The sequence below is a fragment of the Marmota flaviventris genome, chromosome 8 (genome assembly GCF_047511675.1).
Source record: "Marmota flaviventris isolate mMarFla1 chromosome 8, mMarFla1.hap1, whole genome shotgun sequence".
NCBI classification, from domain to species: Eukaryota; Metazoa; Chordata; class Mammalia; order Rodentia; family Sciuridae; genus Marmota; species Marmota flaviventris.
In genome coordinates this window covers 125723768-125746097 of record NC_092505.1, presented here as the reverse complement: position 1 = coordinate 125746097, position 22330 = coordinate 125723768, and the positions used below count along the sequence as shown (strand labels likewise).

General features: G+C 32.9%; 1 protein-coding gene across 4 annotated transcripts in view; it reads right to left on the bottom strand.

The window, feature by feature from the left end:
• Stag1 (STAG1 cohesin complex component) overlaps positions 1–22330 on the bottom strand; it is a 373003-nt gene that overhangs the window by 188893 nt on the left and 161780 nt on the right. For 3 of the 4 annotated variants that reach the window (XM_071615631.1, XM_027933685.3, XM_071615633.1), the window contains one exon: positions 6031–6127. The exons of the other annotated variant lie outside the window; for it this stretch is intronic. In XM_071615631.1, the coding sequence (XP_071471732.1) occupies positions 6031–6127 (97 nt within the window). The remainder of the gene's footprint in view (positions 1–6030; positions 6128–22330) is intronic. 4 annotated transcript variants of the gene reach the window in all.

Genomic DNA, 22330 nt, shown 5'->3' with positions numbered 1-22330 from the left:
TGTGTGTAGATATATATATATATATTTTTCAACAAGAGACTAGTATTAACAGAAAAATCTTACCAATCAATTAAAAAAAAAAAACGACCAACATTGCAAGAGTAAAATAATCAACTGATATATGAAATAGTACACAATCTCAAAAGCAGGAGAGGAAATAAAAATGAAAAATATAACATGAGACTTTGGAAGCTACCTCACAAGACAAATCTAAAAATATTGTCAATACTATGTTTGAGCAAAGATATGAAGCCATCTGATTTCAGTGACAGTGACTAGTTAGAGCATTAAAATTAACTACAACCATTTCAACAAAGTATGGCCATTATTTAGAAGTTGTATGTTTTCAAGCCCAGCAAGTACTTTGACTCCATGGTATATAAATCACACCATTTTGTACAGGGATATTAATTAACATGTATAAAAGATAGTTTATAGTAATACTGTTTATATTACCTAGAAGCTAAAAACAATCTAATTTCTTTCAAGGGTAGAAGTATAAATAAACTGGTATGCTTACAAAACTGATATTTTATAGAAGCTCTCAAAATAGGGCAATTTGCCTCTCCAGGGGCATTTAGCAACCTCTACAGACATTTTTGATTGTCAAAACTCAGGGAGAGAAGAAAGAGAGAAATGTGTTATTGGTAACTAAGAGTTATAGGTAAAAGATATTGCTAAATGTTCTATGATACACAGGAGAAACCACCACAACAAAGAATTGTCTTTATCATATCATTGTACATAAATAACTACAGTACAGGAAACATAAAAGTAACACAAAGAGTAGGTATAGTTAACTATCCAAATAAGGAGAGCAGGCAAAACTATTTTATTTAAGGACATAACCACTAATTATAAAGCTATAAAGAAAAGCCAAGAAATAGTTCTCATAAAATCAAGGTAGCACTTATCTCTGTGGGAAATGGAAACAGTTATGATGGGGAGGGTCACACAACACAGAAGGGAAGGTTCTTGTGAAGTCCTGGCAATATTCTTTTCTTTGACTGGAGTAGTGGTAACACTGGAATTCATAATATATTAAATTATATAACCTATACTTACATATTCTATATATCTTCTGTATGTTTAAAATGTCACAACTTAAAGAAACTTAAGAAAAATGATAATGTACTTGCACATGTTTAGAGATAAGGATTCATTAAATTCAAAAGAATACTGATTAATACATAATGAACCCATTAAATATATACTTGTTAGTTTCTAAGCCACAGGCACATATATACACACACACAGATAAGGATACCAGTGCCATTTATTTACTTGGGAGGAGACAATAAATCATAGTATTGCAGTAGGGACATAAAATAAGGGAAAAAAATCAGAATGAGAAGTGTGTTATGTAGCCCATTACTACTCTCATTAACTAGAACCTAATTAAGCTTCTTCTGAAAGTATCCTATGTTTAGGAATCTTAGTTTTCATAAGTACTGCCAGAAAATCAATATGGAACCAAAATTGAGGGTGAATCCAAAGACTGGGTGTCCAAGAGGTACACACATACATTATTAATTATGGTTATATAAGAGTAACATATTTTTTATTTTATCTCAATTATATACATATCACTTTTCTTAACAGCAGCTATTAAGTTGTGAGGACATAAATAACTAGTTTGGATATAACTATTTTATAAAAGGAACCATTGTATTTCTTTTGGCCTAGAGGTGCCACAAAAAAATTACTGTGACACTAATGGGCTCACAAATTAGCAAAGTTCAGAAAACTGATTAACTGCTCCTAGGTTTAATTTTCTGGCAATCCTGCACTCCTAAGGAAGCCCATGGGCCTTTGGAAGTCAATATAAGCACTACAAAACAGAAATATTAGTTGTTATAACCAAATAAGAAAGGTTATTTCTAATCATCAATTCTCAAGCATATACTTTATATAAAAAGACATTTGTCAATGAAAAATATTTATTATTACCCCACATAAACACTTTTGAAATGTTATGTATTGGTGTAAACCAGAATGTATGCATGTATTCATCAATATTATATATTTAATTATATATTAATACTTTTGAACATGGCTAACACATTCATTTAGGCAAGCATAATTCTATTAATCTATCCCTATAGTTCTATGATAAGCCCTTTTAGCTTCCTCATAAATTTATTTCTATAAACATTTATAAAGTTATACAACTTAAGAATACAACACAAGATTAACAGTTTTAAACTTTTCCTTTGTCATCATTCCCTATTCATTAATACTGAATATATCTTTTATTGAGTTAGTTGGCCCATTTTGATAGAGGGCTCCCACAGTAAATAGAATTCTCTCTAAATGGTTCAAATGAAGAGACTTTTGTGAAAAGACTAAAGATAAATGGGCAGTTAGGGAGGCAATCAGTGGTGCTGATGCAATCTAAGATAGCTAAAGTTGGAAACCAATACTGTATCCTAGGGTTCAAGATCCAAGATGAGAAAACAATACTGCCTATGTTATTCAGTCATGGTAAGATAATCCATTTGCCTTGTCATTGGTTGTGGTATCCTTCTAGTCTGTAACTAATGGCTTTAAAAAAAAAAAAAAAAAAAGCCTCTCGATGTCCTTACTCTCTTCCTATTTCAAGCCAATTTTATTTATTAACATATCAATTGTACAAACTAACAGGTTTCACTGTGATATTTCCATACATGTATTTATATCATGTGTTGATCATATCCAATTAAATTAGAAATTTAATTTGTAACAAAAAGGTCTATATGTATGATACAAATCTTACCTCAACATATTAGAAATATAGTTCATTTGTCCTTTGACCTTCACTATACTGTGCCTATTATATAAAAGTTTTCAGTTCTCTTTTTAGTACAGTTTAATTACTGTATGGAATGATATGATTAATTTGTTTCGTTTGCATTCAATTTTAGAACTTACACCTTCATCTTTCTTGATTTCCATTTTATTTTTGTTCAGTGTGTGAAATTTTGAGATAGCATTCAAAGTTAAGGACTATTCAAAAAGCATTTTCAACCAGGCATGGTGGTGCATGCCTATAATCCCGTGGTTCAGGAGGCTGAGACCCTAAGCAACTTAGCAAGACCCTGTCTCAAAATAAAATAATAAAAAGGGCTTGGGATGTGGCTCAGTGACAAATCACTCCTGGGTTCAATTTTTAGTACCAAAAAAACAGGTATTTTCAAATTAAGTATCCATCCCCACCCCAATTCCCTCTATATTTTTCCAGCTCATTCTCATTCTCACTCTCCCTCCCTATAAGTAACCAATCTCATTGATCTCTGGTTTATTCTTTTTATATTTCTTTTAAGTCATATAAGCATATACATGTGTATATCTAAATTTCTCCCTTCTTAGGAAAAAAAAAAGGCTGTATACTTCAGATTTTCTTTTGCACTTTGCCCTTAAAAATGTATTAATGCATGTTAGCACAGATATTCCCCATTTTATTTGCTTAAAGTGCCACAAAAGCCCACTGTGTAGTTATACCACAAAGACCTGTTCATGAATGCTTTCTCTTTCAGTAATCACAATAGCAAAGATAGTAGAAAGAACCTGAATATCTAAAGACAGATGAATTGGTAAACAATTTGTGAAATACATATATAAAATGGAGTATTATTCAATCATAAAAGAAAAATGAACTACTGATACATGCTACAACTTATCTAATCCTCAAAAATATAGGGTAAGTACAAAACATCTTTATGTGTCTTCCCAAAATTCTTAGGCTGAAATCTTAAGTCCCAGTGCACTGGTATTAGGAGACAGGGACGAAGGAAATAATTAGGTTATGAGAGTTAGTGACATTATAAGGTACCCTTCATAGTTCTTTCACCCTCTTTTTATCATGGATACAACATGAAATCAGTAATTTACAGCCTGGAAGGGAAACCAAACAAGGACCAGACCATACTGGCACTCTTACTCTGAACTTCCAAAAATAAATTTTTGTTTTTTATAAGATAACCAATCTTTCATGATGTTAGAGCCACCCACACTAAGACAGCTGCACGATATAAACTGTATACTTTAAAATAGCTATTATATAGCCAATCCCAAAAGAACAAATGCCGAATGTTTTCTCTTATATAAGGAGGCTGATTCATAGTGGGGTAGGGAGGGGGAGCATGAGAGAAATAGACAAACTCTAGATAGGGCAAAGGGGTGGGAGGGAAAAGGAGAGGGCAGGTTAGCAAGGATGGTGGAATGTGATGGACTCATTATCCAAAGTACATGTATGAAGATACAAATTGGTGTCAACATACTTTATATACAACCAGAGATATGAAAAATTGTGCTGTATATGTGTAATAAGAATTGTAATGCATTACACTGTCATTTATTTTTTTAAAAAATCAATTTTTAAAAATGGCTGTCATATAAATTTCACATCATTTTTAAAAAAATCACACTGAAACCATTTTTAAATCATTAAGCTGAAAATTTTGAGAAATATAGTACTGTTTAAAATAACAAAAAATAAATATATATTTTTCCCTAAAAGGGGGGGGGGGCATGAAAGCTCTATACACTAATACGTTTTGTGTTATAGGTATGGAGAAGAAATTGTATACATTTCAACCTATAAGTGTGGAAATTAGAACGCTAGAGAGAAAAATAGGTTGGAGGACATATAATAATTTAGACAGGAGCCATCTACTACGCAGAGATAAATGAGAAGACAAAAAGTGTAAAGACTTTTTATTATATAACTTAAAAATTATTTTTAGAGCCATGGGAATACATTGCAGGAGTAAAATTTTAAAGACTACCTACTACTTTTAAAGTTAAAACCCAGAACTCTTGGAATGCAAGAGATAACATATGAAAAACATATTATCAGTGGTTGCTCCACCAATTTTACCAGAGTAAAATGAAAAAACTTTCTTAGTTTTAAATAGCCTAATCTCTACCTACTCCTTGCCAGTCTCTAAACTCTAAGGTTCAGCCATTGAATTCTGTCCTGGAGTCAACTGTGGTTTCTTGTCTTTTTGTACACTGCTACTTTTTGCTGTTCTCTTCAAACGTCCTTATATTCATTTCAGGGTCTGCTTCCTCTAGGATGTGTTGTTTTGTTGTTTTACCATCTCCCCACATTAATATATACAGGTACAGCCCAGCTGGATCAGAAGCTCCTCCCTATTATTCTCATGATCTTTTGGGTTAGGGATATAGATAATAAATGAAACTGCCTGACTCTTGAGTCTTCATTTTGGCCCTAACTGTATGAATCCAGATAAACTTACCTAAAAACCTTTAATCTCAGATTCTGATCTATAAAATAAGGATCACAACTACCTGATAAGACTGTTAACACAGATTAAATCAACTAATGTAGTTTAGAAAAGCACAAAGTTTGACATATCTAAACAGTCATTAAATAATATCTGGTTTTTTATCATCGTAACACTTCACTGAACTAGTCATATATTTCCTTTATTATTCCTTACAATAAAGACACCTTTAAATATTAGACTCTTTTAATCTAAGCTATAACTATTCTACATGAGAAAAATATCTAGTAACTACCTGTTAAAATGATAAAAATATCACTTTAATTAAAATATCTTATGAATTTCCAACAAACTGTAAATTTAATACAAATTATAATAGTTATGTTTTCAGCAAAACTTGAGTTTCAACTATTTATATATGAGGATCAAAATATTTGCAAATGCACAAAATTGTGAATGTTAGCAACTACCACACTTTCTAACATGAAGCTTATGTACAAAAATGAGTAAAAACAGCAAAATGTTATGATCTAAAAATTCAATTAAAAAAGCTATTGCATAAAATTCATATTTCCTCCCTAAAGTTTCAAAAAAAATTCAGAAATGCATTATTTTATAGGAGCAAAATGGAACTAGAACAAAAATGGATACCCTTAAATAATTTACCAATTATTTTCTCTATCAGAAAAAAATTAGTACATAATTCTAGAATGAATTATATTTGACTAGTGCAGGTGAAGTAAAAAGTCACACTGCTGGGCTGACAGGCTCAATGTACATCGTTTATTTTAATATTCTGTACCTCGACATCCTGAACACTGGATAAAAAAGTTGATTAAATCCAGAAGTGCGATGTCCCTGTCTTGTTTATATGATTCAATCCAGTCGTCCACCACAGACTGTGGAAAAAAAAAAAATAAAAATGAAAACTTCAAAAAATTTTGATATCATAGCAAATAAATTTTCAAAAAGTTTGTGTTTGTGGGTCTATTTGAATAAGAAAACTACTTACCTGACACTACTTCTCTGTAGCCAAATAAAAGCAAAGATCACTCTTTTTTAAAAAGGTCAATAAAATGTACATTACTAGTTCTCATTCACAATACACCAAACAAAATCGACTTTACCAATCCCTTGAAGTCAAGCAAATATAATTATTCAGAAATTATATTATAAAAATAACCTCAAAATTAAGCTAACTTCACTCCTTATATATTAGTAGGTTTTCCTACTAAAGAGTGCAGAACATATGTAACAAAATGAATTTTCTCAGAAATAAAAGGAGGGTTCAATATTTGGAAATCAAATTTATGAAAAAATTAAATGGTTGCACTTCTTAGATTTCAAAACTGTCTGATAAAATTAAGTCAATCTCAATTAAAAAAAAAAATACTTCCACAAAAACCAGAGTAAGATGGAATCTACTCAGAGAAAATAAAGACTAAAATACATTTGTTACTGAAATATTTAAGACATTTCAACTAAACAAGCAACAAAGCAAGGATACCCCTTGTAGCCATTCAACACAGGTTTGAACCTTTTGTTAACGCAAATATTAGTAAAACACTAATAAAAACAAGTCTCTCTTGTTACAAATAAGAAACTTAAGACTCTGCTACAGTGATTCAACATACTAATAAAATAGAAAAAATTGATAAGACCATTGATAAAAAAAAAAAAGGCTTGAGCATTACAATAACTAGACAACATAAAAGGAAGAGAGGTTTGTTCACAACTAAAAATACCAAAAATAAATTCAAGAGAGTACAAGTATTAATAAGGAAAATGTTTGAAAAATTTACGGGATATAAAAAATGACATAAATATGTTCTGAATTAAAAAACAATAACACCAAAAAGTTCAGTTTTATCTCAACACTGTATTGTCTTCTCAGCTTCTGAGGCAAACTAATGAGATTTTAGTTGGCATTCTAGTTAGCAGGACTGTTTGGGATATTCTTTGGTAGGAGTTGAGGATGGGAATCAGAATAAATATATAAAACATAATACATTTTTTAAAATTTTATTTGTGAACTGAAGTATGTTTGTATACAGCAAAATGCATAAATCTTAAGTTACACCTTAATAAACTGACCAATACAGCTATGTAATAAACAAGAAAAAGAAAATATTTCCAGAATTGAAACATGTTCCTTCCTGATACTTTCCTGTAAGTAATCATTTCCAATCCAAAGGGTAATTATTATTCTGACAGTTATTACCAAAAATTAGTTTGATATGTTTCATCTTTTGTGTTTCCTTCCAGCAAAGTTATATTATTAAGATCCAATTATGTTATTTTTCATATTAGTAACTCCTTTTTTGTACTGCTGAGTAGTGTTTTACTTTATAAATTGATAATAATTTATTATCCATTTTACTGTTAATGGACATGAAGCTGTTTCCAGATTAGGATAATTACAAGCAAAATGTTTTAAATGTACACATCTTTTGATGAACATACACATTCTTTTCTACTTTCTATATAATCAGCAGTAGACTTGTTAGTATACAGAATATACATGTCAAGGGTTAGCAGACTATGACAAGCAATTTCCCAGAAACAAGTATAGTAAATTATACTTCCACCAACAGAATAGGAACAATATAGGAGATTTCCAGATGCTCCATGTCCCAATCAGTACTAGGTATTTTTAGTCCTTTTAATTTAGTCCATTATGGCTGGGTTAACCTTTTTTTATTACCTTTTATTGAAAAGAATCACTTTCATTTCTTCTAAGTAAAAAGAGAAGACTTTTTTTTGTACATAATCCTATCTTCCTATCTTTTCACACAGGGTTTGGGAGGTTTTATTTTAAAAATAAACAGAAACTAAGAAAAATATTATGGTGGTAGGAGAGGGCAAAAATCAAAAAGAACTATACGGTTATCTGTTGAAAGTTCAGCTCTGCTGAGTGTTAGGTCTCATCACTAGTTCAGGATAATGATGATAACTAGGGAGTAAATGCAGAAACTTTTAAGATTTAACACCCAAGCAAAAAAGCTTTGTGAGACCTTGTTAAAAAAATGTGGCACAAGGCTGAGGAAGAATCTGTTTCTGCATTTCTATGTGGTTCCACCATTGTGAAAGCATTCTGAACATGGTGACAGAATTTTTCATTCCCCGGTATTGATTTATACTCCCACCAGTTATGCATGAAGAGCTCAAAACATTCTGAGAAAACCTGTGTGCTGGAAATTGCATTAGAAGTACTAAAATTTACTACAAAGGTACTGAATACAAATCAGAAAATAACAGACAAGTAACATAAAAGAACAAAGTACAGAAGTAGTTTCAGATATACAGAACACATTACACAGAAAGTATTTCAATTTTAGAAGGAAAACATCAATTTATTAATAAATTATATTAACATAATTGATTATTCATCTAGGAGTTTTAAAAAAATCATACTATTTAAAAGCTCTCAGAAGCCAGGCACAGTGGCGCACTTCTGTAATCAACCTATTCAGAAGGCTGAGGCAGAAGGATCACAAGTCTAAGGCCATGCTGGGCAACTCAGCAAGACCCTGTCTCAGAATAAAATAATAAGGAAGGGGGGTGCCCCTGAGTTCAATTCCCAGCACTGCAAATAAATAAATTAATTAAATTAAATATAAAAGCTACCAGAAAAGTGTGGGGACAAAAGAACAAGAGAATGTAAAGAAATAAAGAAGCCTTGGTAGATAGAAACTACAGACATATATATATGAGAAGTATTACTATGGGCATAGGTGGGTAGATAATGCAGCCTGTTACAGAGGACCTTGTGTGGGATAAAAGTTTAAAGAGAGAAAAAGAATAGAAAACCATAAACATGCCTCATAATCAAACTGCTGGAAATCTTCAGGAAAAAGAATAAAAATCGTAAAGGAGCCAGAAGATATATATGTGGGAACGACTGACAAGAAGGATGGTATATTTCACACCAAAAAATAATGCAAGCTCATGAATAATGGAATGATCTAGTTAAAATACTGAAAGAAAGAAAAAAATATGTCCATACAGAATTTTTTTAATACAGACTCTACCCAAAATAAATCTTCCAAATAAAGGCAAAATAACTTTTAAAACAAAACACTAAAAGAAAAATATAAATAAAACCAAGAAAATGGACTAAACACTTTTCTTGAGAAAAGACTTAGACTGGTCAACAAGACCCAACCATTACGCAGACAAGTAAATTATAGAGAAGGAAAAATGATATTAGCCTTATACATCCAGTAATTACTCCTTGGAAGTCACCTATATTAAGATTTTTATCAACTTTCTGCTTCTTTAGGCTGTGTTTACAGCAGCACCACTCCCTTAAAAAATTTCCTCTTTTTTAAGAGTCTGAGAACTATTAGAGTCCAATTATATCTCTTCTCAGGCCCTGAATTTGAGCCCAATATAACATATTCATTTAAGTAGTTTATTAATATTGTCATTATAAAGAACACTGCTATTTAAAAGAGAAAAAAGATCCAACCACGTGATATTTACAAGAGATACTCCTTAAATACAAGAGCACAAGTAGCTTGCAATATTAGGGTAATAATATATACCATGCAAACAGTAATTGTAAGAATATGGCTACACTAAACAGAAATAAAGACAAGGAATATTATCAAACATGAAGAGGAATATTCCATAATAATAAATTCTTTAGGAAGATATAACAATGCTAAATTTGGATACACCAAATAACAAGTCTCAAAACATATACAACAAAAACTGAACTAGAAGAATAGACAAATTCATAATCATACTGAGATTTTTAATACACATCTCTTAGTAGCTGAAGAAAGAAGCAAACAGACCAAAAAAAGTAAGTATATAGTTTTGAATAAGACAAATGTGACCAAATTGACATGAATAAAAAATAATGTCAATGATTATAGAATATACATTCTAACACACATAGAATTCACCAAAACAGGTTATAGATCAAATCTTTTAAGTACTTAAGGGCCTGAAATAACAAAGAACATGTTCTCTGGCCATAACAGATTCAAGTCAGAAGCAGATAACAAAATATGCTCAAATGTTTGGTAATTAGAAAATATTTTAAACTAAAGATAACGAAAACATCTAAGTTTGCAAAATACAGCTAAAGTGGTGCTTATGGAGACGAAACGTAAGACCCTTAAATAGTTACTTATAATTTGACTGGAAATGTGTCTCAGTGGTACAGTGCTTGTCTATCATATACAAGGCTCAATCAATTCCAGTACTACATATATAGTTACATATACACACTTATATTTTACAGATTCCACATTTATTTAAAAAGATCTAAATCAATGGTCTAGGGTTCTACCTTAAGAAACATAATATTCCAATATGGGTTGCCCTTATTTGTGGAGTAGGAAAGGTACACAGGATAATTTCAAAAAACATTTTGGATATGATAGTCCTAGATCTTCAAAGAGAATCCTATGACTTTAGACTATCTAAATCACAAATCACAAACACACAATTACTCTGGGACCTTAATATGACAAAGGTTCTATAATCCTAAGTAAGTAGCTTTCAGTATCAATATCCAGTTAACAGAACATAAAAATCATTTTTAAAAAAGCATCTCATAGTAAGTTTTTGTGACTCAGATTTGAAGTGTACTTCATTGACAAAACATAAGTAGCCATATTAGATATTTGGATATTAGAGAAGTGAAGAAATTCTCTACTACCAAGAAGAAAAATTAAATTTTGGTATATTTTTTTATCTCTGCCAAAATCAGTCCAACTTCCAATAATTGTGGCAGCCTTCCTACCACATAGAGACAATTCCTTCCTGCGTGGATATTTTTGTTTAGTAAAAAAGCTAATCAATTTAAATATTTATAAAAGAATGTTTCAGAAAACTAATATATTCATACATTAGGATTAAATGTAAATAGTAACACAAATGAGATGAATCTACAGTTAGCATTAATGATAATGAAGGTTATTTGTGACATTAAGTGAAAAGAGAAATGTGTGATACTAATTTTAAAGCAAATTCACATACATACCTCCAGAATAGAAAAACATATGAAAAATTCAAGCTGTGATACTGATAGTTTTCATATCCTCAATTCAACACAAAGAGTTTTATTATAAGACTTTACTACAAAGAAAATCTCTGAGAGCTCAGCCACAGATATTCAACAAGAAGACCATTAGAAGACTCAAAATTACAGATTATAAATGACAAATATCATGACATTTGTTATAATCATGATTCTTATATACTAGAGGACAGTGCAGAAATTAATATTGTTTTTCTCCATAAGGAATATGAGGCAGTTCAAAAAATAACATTTTTAAATTAAGAAAGAAAATAAAGAGAAAACAACAACAACAACAAAAATTAAAGCAAGGAAGAAAAATTACATATATGGTACAGAATAGTCAATGTTAAAAATGAATTTTAAATCTTACCTTTAATCTCTCCATAAGGCTTAGAGATCAATTCAATTTGGTTATCTATGCAGTGTACTAAGTTGATATTCTTAAACTGTTAGGTAAATATATTTTTCAGTAGCCATTTGACAGAATGTTGGTTAAACACAAAAAGGCACAGAGAACTAGTATCCTATATTATAGATTCATTTGCTTTGTAGAAAGACAAGCAGATGGCAAAGAAAAATACAGTCACATGTAAACTCTAATCTGGGCCAAGAATGATGGCATACACCTATGGTCCAACCTACTTGGAGGCTGAGGCTCGAGGACTGCCTGAGCCTAGGAGACAGAAGTCACTCTGGGGTACAAATAGACCATGCTTCCAGGCAGGTGCGCGGGAAGCGGGGAAGCAGACCTAACCACAGTAACCCTTTTTTAAAAACATTCTAATTTGTTATATGAGAGTGGAATGCATTAAAATGCATATTACACACATATAGCACAATTTTTCACATCTCTAATTGTATACAAAGTATATTCAAACCATTCGTATCTTCATACGTATACTTTGGATAATGATGTCAATCTCATTCCACCATCATTTCTAACCCTATGCCCCCTCCCTTCCCCTCCCACCACTTTGCCCTATCTAGAGTTCATTCCTCCCATGCTCCCCCTCCCTACCCCACTATGAATCAGCCTTGTATCAGAGAAAACATTCCCATTCTCTTCTAAACTGAGAATCACTGTATAATAAATGTATGAAATTTCCCCCCTGCAAATCACATGCATTTTTGTGTGTGTGTGTGAATGCATAAGTTCTACATAGTGAGAGTTTTCTTATTACTTCATGAGACTTATCTTATTACTACCTGAGGCTTATCTCGATGTATAAGTTAAAACTTTTTTTTAACATACATATCACTCTCATTTTATTTATTTATTTTTTTTGTGGTGCTGAGGATTGAACCCATGGCTCTGTGCATGTGAGGCAAGCACTCTACCAACTGAGCTATATCCCTAAAACATTCTTTATTTTTATAGCTCTTCAAAGCCTGAGTTTTGGGTTTGGGATGCAGCTCAGTGGTAGCAATCTTGCCTAGCATGCTAGAGGCCCTAGATTTCATCCCCAGCACCACAAAGCGTGGGACAGGGGAACACAAGCAAGTCTGAGTTTGTCTGTTTTTACTATTTTACACTTATTTTAAATATATTTTTTATATTTTAATGTAGCTCTTCTGATATTTGCTGTTATACACAATGCTATTTCTTTTCATTTGTACTACTGAAGTTTCTGACCGAAGTGATCTTACTGTTATCCTTTTATATTACTACTTAGTTTTTAAGCTTAGATGAATAGTGTGGTCCTTCATACGATAGGATGTATTTTCATTTTACCTTAGAATCAGTTTATAATATCATTTCATACCAATTTCCAGAAAAATAAATAAGGCCCCATGACCACTATATTTCACACTTTCATTTGATACTAATTTTAGTTTTTCCCATTTCTATTATTTTTATGAAATACCAAGCTATTATCAACAAATTATTTTTTAACTTAACATGGTAACATTAAAGCTAAGTGATAGCCATTTACATAAAAATGGCAGAGAAAGGTAGTTTAATATTGATGTCAGGTTTTATAGTTTCTCTTCAGTTTGTAAGCTGCCTTTACATTTACAATATTTATCTCACAGGTCTCATCAGAGGCATTTTGGCAAAATGACAACCTGAATTTCCATTTTTGATGCTTTTCTCATCACATTCCCATTCAGAACAAAGTAACTGTAATGAACAAGGAGGATGCAAGCAAAGATATGGGTTCTACAAGGATCTCTAGAGAAGAGAAATAGCACAAAATGAAGATTTCTTCTCACCAAGAATGCTCAGGGAAAGACAAGAATTTCTTGTTGACATTTCTTTAAAAAGTGGCATATTCAGAGATTGCTAAATCTTCTTTAGAATAGCAGAATTCCTGAGATGTGTGGAACTAAAGCCTACTGCAAATTCTTAACCCAAAAGAAACCACAGGGTCACAGGATGAATTAGTTGCTTCCCACTCCTAAGACTAGGTGGGAAAGCACCAATTAACAGAATTGATTAGAATGATACAGGAATAGAGACTACAGCAACATTCACTACATATGTTTTTGGGTCAGTTAAAAGGCCCTGGTAATTTGACAATATGACTCCTTAAGGAATCAAAATAAAATAATGTGCCTAAAAGACTCAGTAATCAAGAAGTGAAAAAGCAAATCAATTGTATATGAAACCGATGAGGAAATTAAAGCATAGAAACAATGACTGGAAGTTTTAAAAAAAGAAAAAAAGAATTTCCAATTTAAATATGCCCTGAAATGAAAGAATAATCACCAAGAACAAATGTAATGGCATGAAAATTGTGTGAGTGGGTGGAGGATTGCCAACACATAAAAGAAAAATACAAAGAATTCATGAATAAAGGAGCGAAAGAATTGGCAGATGCATTTAGCAGATCTAACTATTTGAGAAGTAGAAAAAAAAGAACAAAGGAAGAAAAATAAATTAATCATTTTAAAAGGAATACCTTGATCAATGAAAGATTTAAATCTGAACATATACAAGATTCATCTAGTTATAGCCAGAATTAATTGGAAAATCATACACTCTAAACATACCCAGGTAAAATTCATTAATTCCAAGGAAAAAGTAAAAACCTTACAACATTGAGGACCAAAAATAAATCAGATAAAATGTTTATAAACTATTCTTAGGGATCACCCAATCAGCAATCAATACCTTTAAACAAATGGCCAAGAAATGCTAGACATATAATGAAAGCCTCTGAATTTATTATCAATCTACTGCTTTTCAGTTCCAAATTTATCCTTCAGTATCAGTTCTGTTATAATGGACATTTTCCCTTCACATTAAGAAGTATATCAATTTTATCAGTATAATTTCGGGAGGATAGTAGAAAAGGAAAGAAACTTCTCTTCCTGGTTCTGATATGCTGAGTTTTTCTTTTTTGCTCTTGCTGCTTGGTCTATCCAGGAGGAGTGTATATAAGGAAATACTACAGTGGTCTACCTCAGTCTTGTGCCATAGTATACAGTCCTTCACTGACCTGCCTAGCCTGAGACTGATGATCATCCTTTTAAAAAAATGTGTGTGTTGGGCTGGGGATGTGGCTCAAGCGGTAGCGTGCTCGCCTGGTATGCGTGCGGCCTGGGTTCGATCCTCAGCACCACATACAAACAACGATGTTGTGTCCGCCAAAAACTGAAAAATAAATATTAAAATTCTCTCTCTCCCTCTCTCTCTCTCTAAAAAAAAAAAAAAGTGTGTGTGTGTAGATAGACAGATAGATAGACTGATTAGTAGATGGACACTATGTCTTTATTTTTATTTATTTATTTTATATAGTGTTGAGGATTTAACTCAGGGCCTCATGCATGCAAGTGCTTTACCAGTGAGCTACAACTTCAGCCCTGATGATTATCTGTTTGATATCCCTATGAACATGGTCACTGGTATGTTCCAGGTCTCATTAGGGCAGCAAGTATCACATCTCTCTACAACTATCTACTATTTTTAACAAGTGTACTACCACAAGTGTTGTTTCCTGTTGCCCAGCAAATGCAACCCAGTTTTGCCAAGGCAACCCAGTGCAATCGACCATCCAAGGAACTGCAATTCATCTTTTCCCAACAGAATTGGAAATTCACCATGAAGGAACAGAGGATCCTCCTTTCAAGTTTGACTTTCCTTGAGAAAGGTTGCTTCAAGCCTTTTAGAATTATCTTTATTTTTATATATAAAGTTATTCCTCTATAACTTAGTGATTAGTTATAATAAGTTTTACTAACTCAAATGACTGGCTCCTTACTAAATTCAAACTGATAATTATTTCCAGGATATAAAACAGTAGAAATAAGATTTGAGGAGCTGAGTCATACCCTTGGGGTTAAAGACAAGACTATGCTTCTTGCTAGGGAAAACAGAATGCTAGTATAGAAATAGTAACTTCAAAAGTTAACCAAAGCCGGGTGCCATGGCGCATGCCTGTAATCCCAGTAGCTCCAGAGGATGAGACAGGAGGATCTCCTCAGCAGAAGCGAGGCGCTAAACAATTCAGTAAGACCTTGTCTCTAAATTACAAAATAGGGGCTGAGAATGTGGCTCAGTAGTTCAGTGCTCCTGAATTCAATCCCTCATACCAAAAAAAAGTGTTAACCAAGTTGTCATCTGTGGTTGGTTGTAATGCAGTGCCCACTCAAGCACATACCTTGGGAGCTTAGTGGCTACTGAAGCTGAATATTATGGCAGTAATAACAAATGTTAGGGCAATAGTACAACATAGATCCCACTAAGTACATTACAGGATTTACAGAGAGCAAATGACAAGCTCAAGTCCCTTAAATCTCAGCCTAAATCACAATCTTGAGAATCAAATAACTTCCATGATTGTCTTAGAAGAATCTTTTCCTCCTTTATAGTTATGGGGTTTAAAACTGCTGAAAATCAAGGTGGGAAAAAAATTTTTTTTTTCTACCTAGCGCCGAGGACTAAACTCAGGGCTCTGCCACTGAGCTAAATCCACAACCCCTAAAATTTTTATGAGTAATTGATTCAGTCTCACCAAACTTCTCCCATCTAGAAAATTATGACCTGAATTGGCAAAGAATGGGATCCTGAAACATGGAACAGAGAATTTTGTTTAATCTCAGATGAAACTAACCTTTGTAAACAACTCTCCCTCATTCCCAAGTAATTTTGAGCCTCCCACACCAATGGAGTAAAGTTCCTTTCCAGTGTCTGAGAAGATGGGCCTTTCTTGGCTTGAAAATTCTGTTTATATGAGCAGATGTAATCCAGCTCTTGTTGACACTTGATCCATAACTGAGTTCAAATCAGCGTGTTCTAAGAGGAAAAGTATATATTGGTAATCCAGGAAGAAATACTTTACAAACCCAGAAGATAACTGAGGAACACATGTGGGAGTAGATTCTAAGCGTATCTGACCAAGAAGGGTAGAATATAACAATACATCATGCTAAATTCATTAATATTAATGTGCTTACTAAAAATTCCAGATTTAACGCAGTAGTTCGTGTAGCTGGTAAAGGCTATATTATCTAGTTGGTGCACTGGAAGTGGATGTAACAGTTGAGGTGCCAGAGCTTCCCTGCACTGACACAGATCAATGATTTAGAGAATTAGGAATGCTGGATTTGATGTATCATGTACAAACTGCATATGTACGCTCCTACTCCCCTCTATGCTCTATGAGAGGGACCAAAACAATGAAAACTGTTATTAGTGAAGGAAGGAAATACACATACATCTTTATAAAGCTCTATGGTTATTCTTTTTTTTAAGCCAGGTATGACTACATGAGATGTGGTCATTAAGAAGAGTTTCTAGATTTCAATGGAGATAATGGAATTCCAATGGAAAACATTCCAAGTGGCCATACTTAACCATCAAAAACAAAGTGGACATATAATCTCTAAAGGGCAATACACACACACACACACACACACACACACACACACAGAGAGATAAATATTATGTCATTATACAAAGATCTTCAACAATAGATAATTAACAATGCCCCTAGTAACAAAACAGGCGAGCAGTCTAGAGTACTGTATATACTATATAACAAGAGAAATTCTAGGTCTAGTAGCTAGAATCATGACTTAGGAGACATCAGTGAAGAGTTACAACCTCTCATAGTTTTCAGATCTAGGTCAATTCACAGATTCTACTATGACTGAGACCAGGTACCTTAAAGAAGGAACCCAGCACAACAGCTGCAATTACATGCCATATATCTTTCTCTAATCCTTCCCTCAAAGAATTTATAGCCATTAATTCGAGGTACTATGCATTGTTAAAAAGCAAACATTAGGACCTTTCATGTATTAACAGACACTGTCTGAACTGACAGTTTCTGGAGATTGAAAATGCCATTGTGATCAACTAGTTAAATTACGGGCTTACAGTAGCTGGATGATTGATGGAATTGTAATTCAAATCCAATGAACTTGAACCCCAAACCATAGACACATTCTGTGGTTATTTCCTCAGTTCTGAATATATAATTGCAAAAGACATACTTGAAACTGTCAGAATCCCCACATCAGCTTTACTGATCCATGGGAAAAGGGTCATTATGGAAAGAATAGCTAAAGGACATGTAATGAAAATTCCTTTCCCTACCAAGAAAATAAATTCCTTGGGGAAACTTCAAAATCTCATCACAGGCCTTTTACTCCAATTAGGAGAAATCACTTAATACAGGTTTTTTGTTTTTTTTAAATCTAGAATGAGTTAAAAAAAAAAAAAACTCACAGTATGGAGGGGGAGAGAAAGATGCAGAGACAGAGACATGGGTGGGGACACAAAAAATTGTTTGCTGCATTGCATTCTCTGCATTCTCATTTGGATGCTCAACTGGGAAAGAATCAATTTATAAGTTCACTAAAGTCAAAGGCAGAATTCATTTCTCAGTTGTTATAGAATCGAAGCCACTGATACTCTGCCCACTCATGGCTAAAGAAGGGTCCCTAAGGGCCAAGAAATTATCCATGGTTCTGTGTCATATACACTTCTCCAATATTTTCACATTATCAAGCCAGCAAGGAGAATCCCTAGAGAAAGTAGGTTAGCAGAAAAATTTTTCACAACATTATTAATCAGAATTGCCCTATCATCTTTGCTATATTATGTTGGTTGTTTAAAAGCAAGTAACAGGCTTTAACCTACTCAAGAGGACAACACAAAAAGATTATCAGTAGATGATGCTCAGAAGGAGGCACACTTGAGTCTGTCCTCCACAATACTCCATAGATATATATTTATCGTCTTTATATTCCACAAAATTTCACATATTTTCAGGACATGTTCCAAATCATTGAATATCCAATAATTTTACTAACGATGGCCACAAACAACTGACTTTGAAGTAGGGGGAATCTTACCCTCTATATTGCATATGTTTTACAAAAGAATTAGATATACTTTCTGTTCACCAAAAATATTATCACAATGTTGTCAAAAGGAGGAGTAAGTTAGGGTATGTATTTACCAGCATACATAAGGTCCTGGGCTCCAAGCACTACCCGCCCCCCACCAAAATGCAGTAAATAATCATGTAATACTGGGGGATGGTTTAAAGAAATAAAAGAATTCCTCTAAGCAGGAGGACTGCAGGTGAAGAGGGCAGGATAGTGGAGTGATGTTGATCAAAATAGTGTTTTATTTTTAAAAATCATATACATGCATTATTTAGATAAGATAAAATTCTGTTTATAAAAATCATGTGAATCACGGGGCTGGGGTTATAGCTCAGAGATAGAGCACACTTGCCTAACACGTGCAAGGCCCTGGGTTCGACCCTCAGCACCACATAAAAATAAGTAAATAAAATAAAGGCATTGTGTCCAACTATACCTTAAAAAAAATGTGAATCGATAAATACTTGGTAACTTACCAAAAGGCTGAGGAGGTAATATTAACATGAAATTGACATTTAAAATCACTATCACCAATTAGAGGTGAAAGATGAGTAGAGGAAGGGTGCAATATCCAGATATTCTGTGACTGGGGATTCAAGCAGCACAAACATTGCTTCCCAGCCAGGAGGGTGACATAAGGAATTCACCTAATCTTAATATTAGAATCAAAGAAACAGAAATTCAGAAGTTCTAAACAAAGGATAGGAAAGAACACATGTGGAATGCAGCCAAAAAGGCATGGCATTGGCCTACTGTGGAGGGGAAGGGCAACACAAGAAGAAAGACTAAATAAGTGAAGAAACAGAATTCTTTTTCTTCCTTTTTTTCTCCTTTTTGAATTGAGCATGAGGGTCAAAGTACATGTTCCTCTGGGAGTGTATGTTCTAGTTGTGTTGAATGACTCATGGACACACAGATACACACTTTCCTATTTTTTTCTCTTCATTTTTATCACTTTTCCACTTCTTCCTTTATAATTTTTCTACTTTTTTTTCCTCAAAATAGGTTATTCCACCTTATTATGATGGTAGAGGAGTAAAGTTTTTTGTTTGTGTGTTTTGGTTTGACTTTTAGTTCTGGTCCTTATTATTCCTTCTCTCCTTTCTTCCCTCTTTAACAGTCAAGTTTGCTTATTCTCTCTTTTTTCTTGTTATTTATTTCTTTCAGTTCCCTTTTATTCCTCCTCCTTTACAGCCATCAGTTGATATCTCTTCTCTCCTATTGTACCCCTATTTGACTTTTGAGTATTTTAAACTTTTGTTTACATTGTCCCTATTTTCTTTCTTCTTAATGAATTATAAATATACTGTCTTTAACAATAATTTATATAATTATTACCTCATCATTCATATTGTTCTCAAGTTATTCATATGGGGAGAGCATAGCTGACACCCACTGTTTAATGCTAGATCTGGTTCATAGTTATTGGTTATTACTGCTGTTATTAAATGCTAACCCTGCCCTTCCTCTTTTTGCAATAATTAAAAGTGTACATGCCACAGTAGACAATGTACACTTATCTTTATGCTGAATATTGATCACTATGATTGTTGCTTTTGCTTGTTTCTCCTACCTTTGAGAAGGGCTAGGAAGCGCCTGGTACACTACAGGTTCACAGAGTAGAGACTCTGAGACTGAAATACACCCACAATTCAGGAACATGACAGCACATGTTCCTCCATACATAAACCAATCCAAATTAAACTTCAACAATATTTTAACACATAGAATAGGGTAGACAAATATGTCAAATCAAAGACTAAATCCCAGGTACCAACAAATAAAGAGAGCATCAGATCCCTACCCCTACAACATATAAGAGAAAGACTCCAAAAAGAAGGATGTAAAAAGCCCATAGTATTATAGCAGCTCTAAAAGAATGAATTAATTTAGCAGTTCTACAGCACCAAACTGGAAGATAATGGCAGATGAAACAAACAACTGAATTACACTAAGCTTATGTGTTGAAGCTTAGAGATACCAAGAAAACCTACAACTACACTCCATAGGATATCCACAGGAAAGGAAGAATTCATCTCAATAGATGTGCAAATATAAGACCTCTGCAAACATGAGGAAACAGGAAAAAAGTCTTCCCCCAAAACTTACACTGTTCAACAAAGGATACACAACCAGAGAAGGGGATAAAATTCCAAAGAAAATCTTTTAAAAATTGATTATTAAAGTGATAAATGAGTAAAAGAAGATGTGAAAAACTAATTAAGAAATGAAATTAAGAGAGCAATTACAAGAATTGAATGACCACTTAAATAAAGAAATATATAGAGTTTGAAGACACACCAATCAGAACTTCTGAAAATGAAAGACAAAATGAAATTGAATAAAAAAGAAATCACTTGAAAATTATCACCAACAAACTGGACTATGGAGAAAACAGAACCTTGAGACTTGTGTTTAAGCTGGAACATTTAAGAGATACATGTCTAAGGTAAGGAAAGTAACGTGATGAAAATATATAACAACTTGGGAGCAAGATTTAAGAAACAAAACTTCACAGTCATAATGAAGTCATTGGGATAGAAAGAGCAAAGATAAACAGGTTTAATGGCATTAAGAACCTTTGCAATGAAATAATACCCCAAAACTTTCCAAACCTTAGAAATGAGATGCACATTCACATATTGTGGCATACAGAACATTAAATAGCCAAGATAAAAAATTAATCTTTCGAAGCCATGTCATAATCAAAATGCCTAATACAGATAATAATAGAAGACTATTAAAACACAAAAAAAGAAAAACATCAGATGACACAAGTAGAACAGTAAGAGTTGCTTCAGATTTCTCAACTGAGATTCCAAAAAACAAGATAGTGTGGAATGAGATACTGAGAAAACAACTGCCAACAAAGGTTATTAGATTATCTAACAAAGCTATCATTTAAAATCAAAGAGAAAATAAAAACTTTTCATGATAAGGATAAAATTTAAAAATTCATGACCATTAAACATACACTACAGAAATTATTTAAAGAAATACTAAACAAAGAGAAATCAAAAACAAGCCCCAGAACTTTCAAATATATAGTTCTCCAGAAGAGCAATTAAACAAATTAAACTCAATAATGAATTAAAACTATGAAACAAAATAAAAAGATTGGAAATAATAAATATCTTACCATAGTAACTCTGATGTAAACAGTCTAAACTCCATAATTAAAAAGCACTGACTCATTGAATAATAATAATTAAAAAAAAAAAAAAAACAACATCAGACTCAGTGCTGGGGACATGGCTCAGTGGTAGAGTGCTTGCCTTGCATGCACAAGGCCCTGGATTCCATCCCCAGTACTACAAGGAGAAAACAACAAAAATGAAAACAAACAAACAAAAAAAATCACATCAAACATATGCAATTTCCAAGGCACTCATCTTATTATAGGCAAAGATATTAACCAACTGCAAGATAAAGGACAGAAAAAAATATTCTCTACAAATGGAGCTTTAAAAAAACAAAACAAGGGGCTGGGGATGTGGCTCAAGTGGTAGCATGCTCGCCTTGCATACATGCAGCCCGGGTTCAATCCTCAGCACCACATACAAAGATGCTGTATCCACCGAAAACTAAAAAATAAATAAATATTAAAAATTCTCTCCCTCTCCCTCAAAAATAAAAAATAAAAAAAAATAGGAGAAGCTCTATCTGACAAAAAAATTTTTTAGGCAAAACTTAATCACAAGAAAATCAAGCACATACTGTTAAA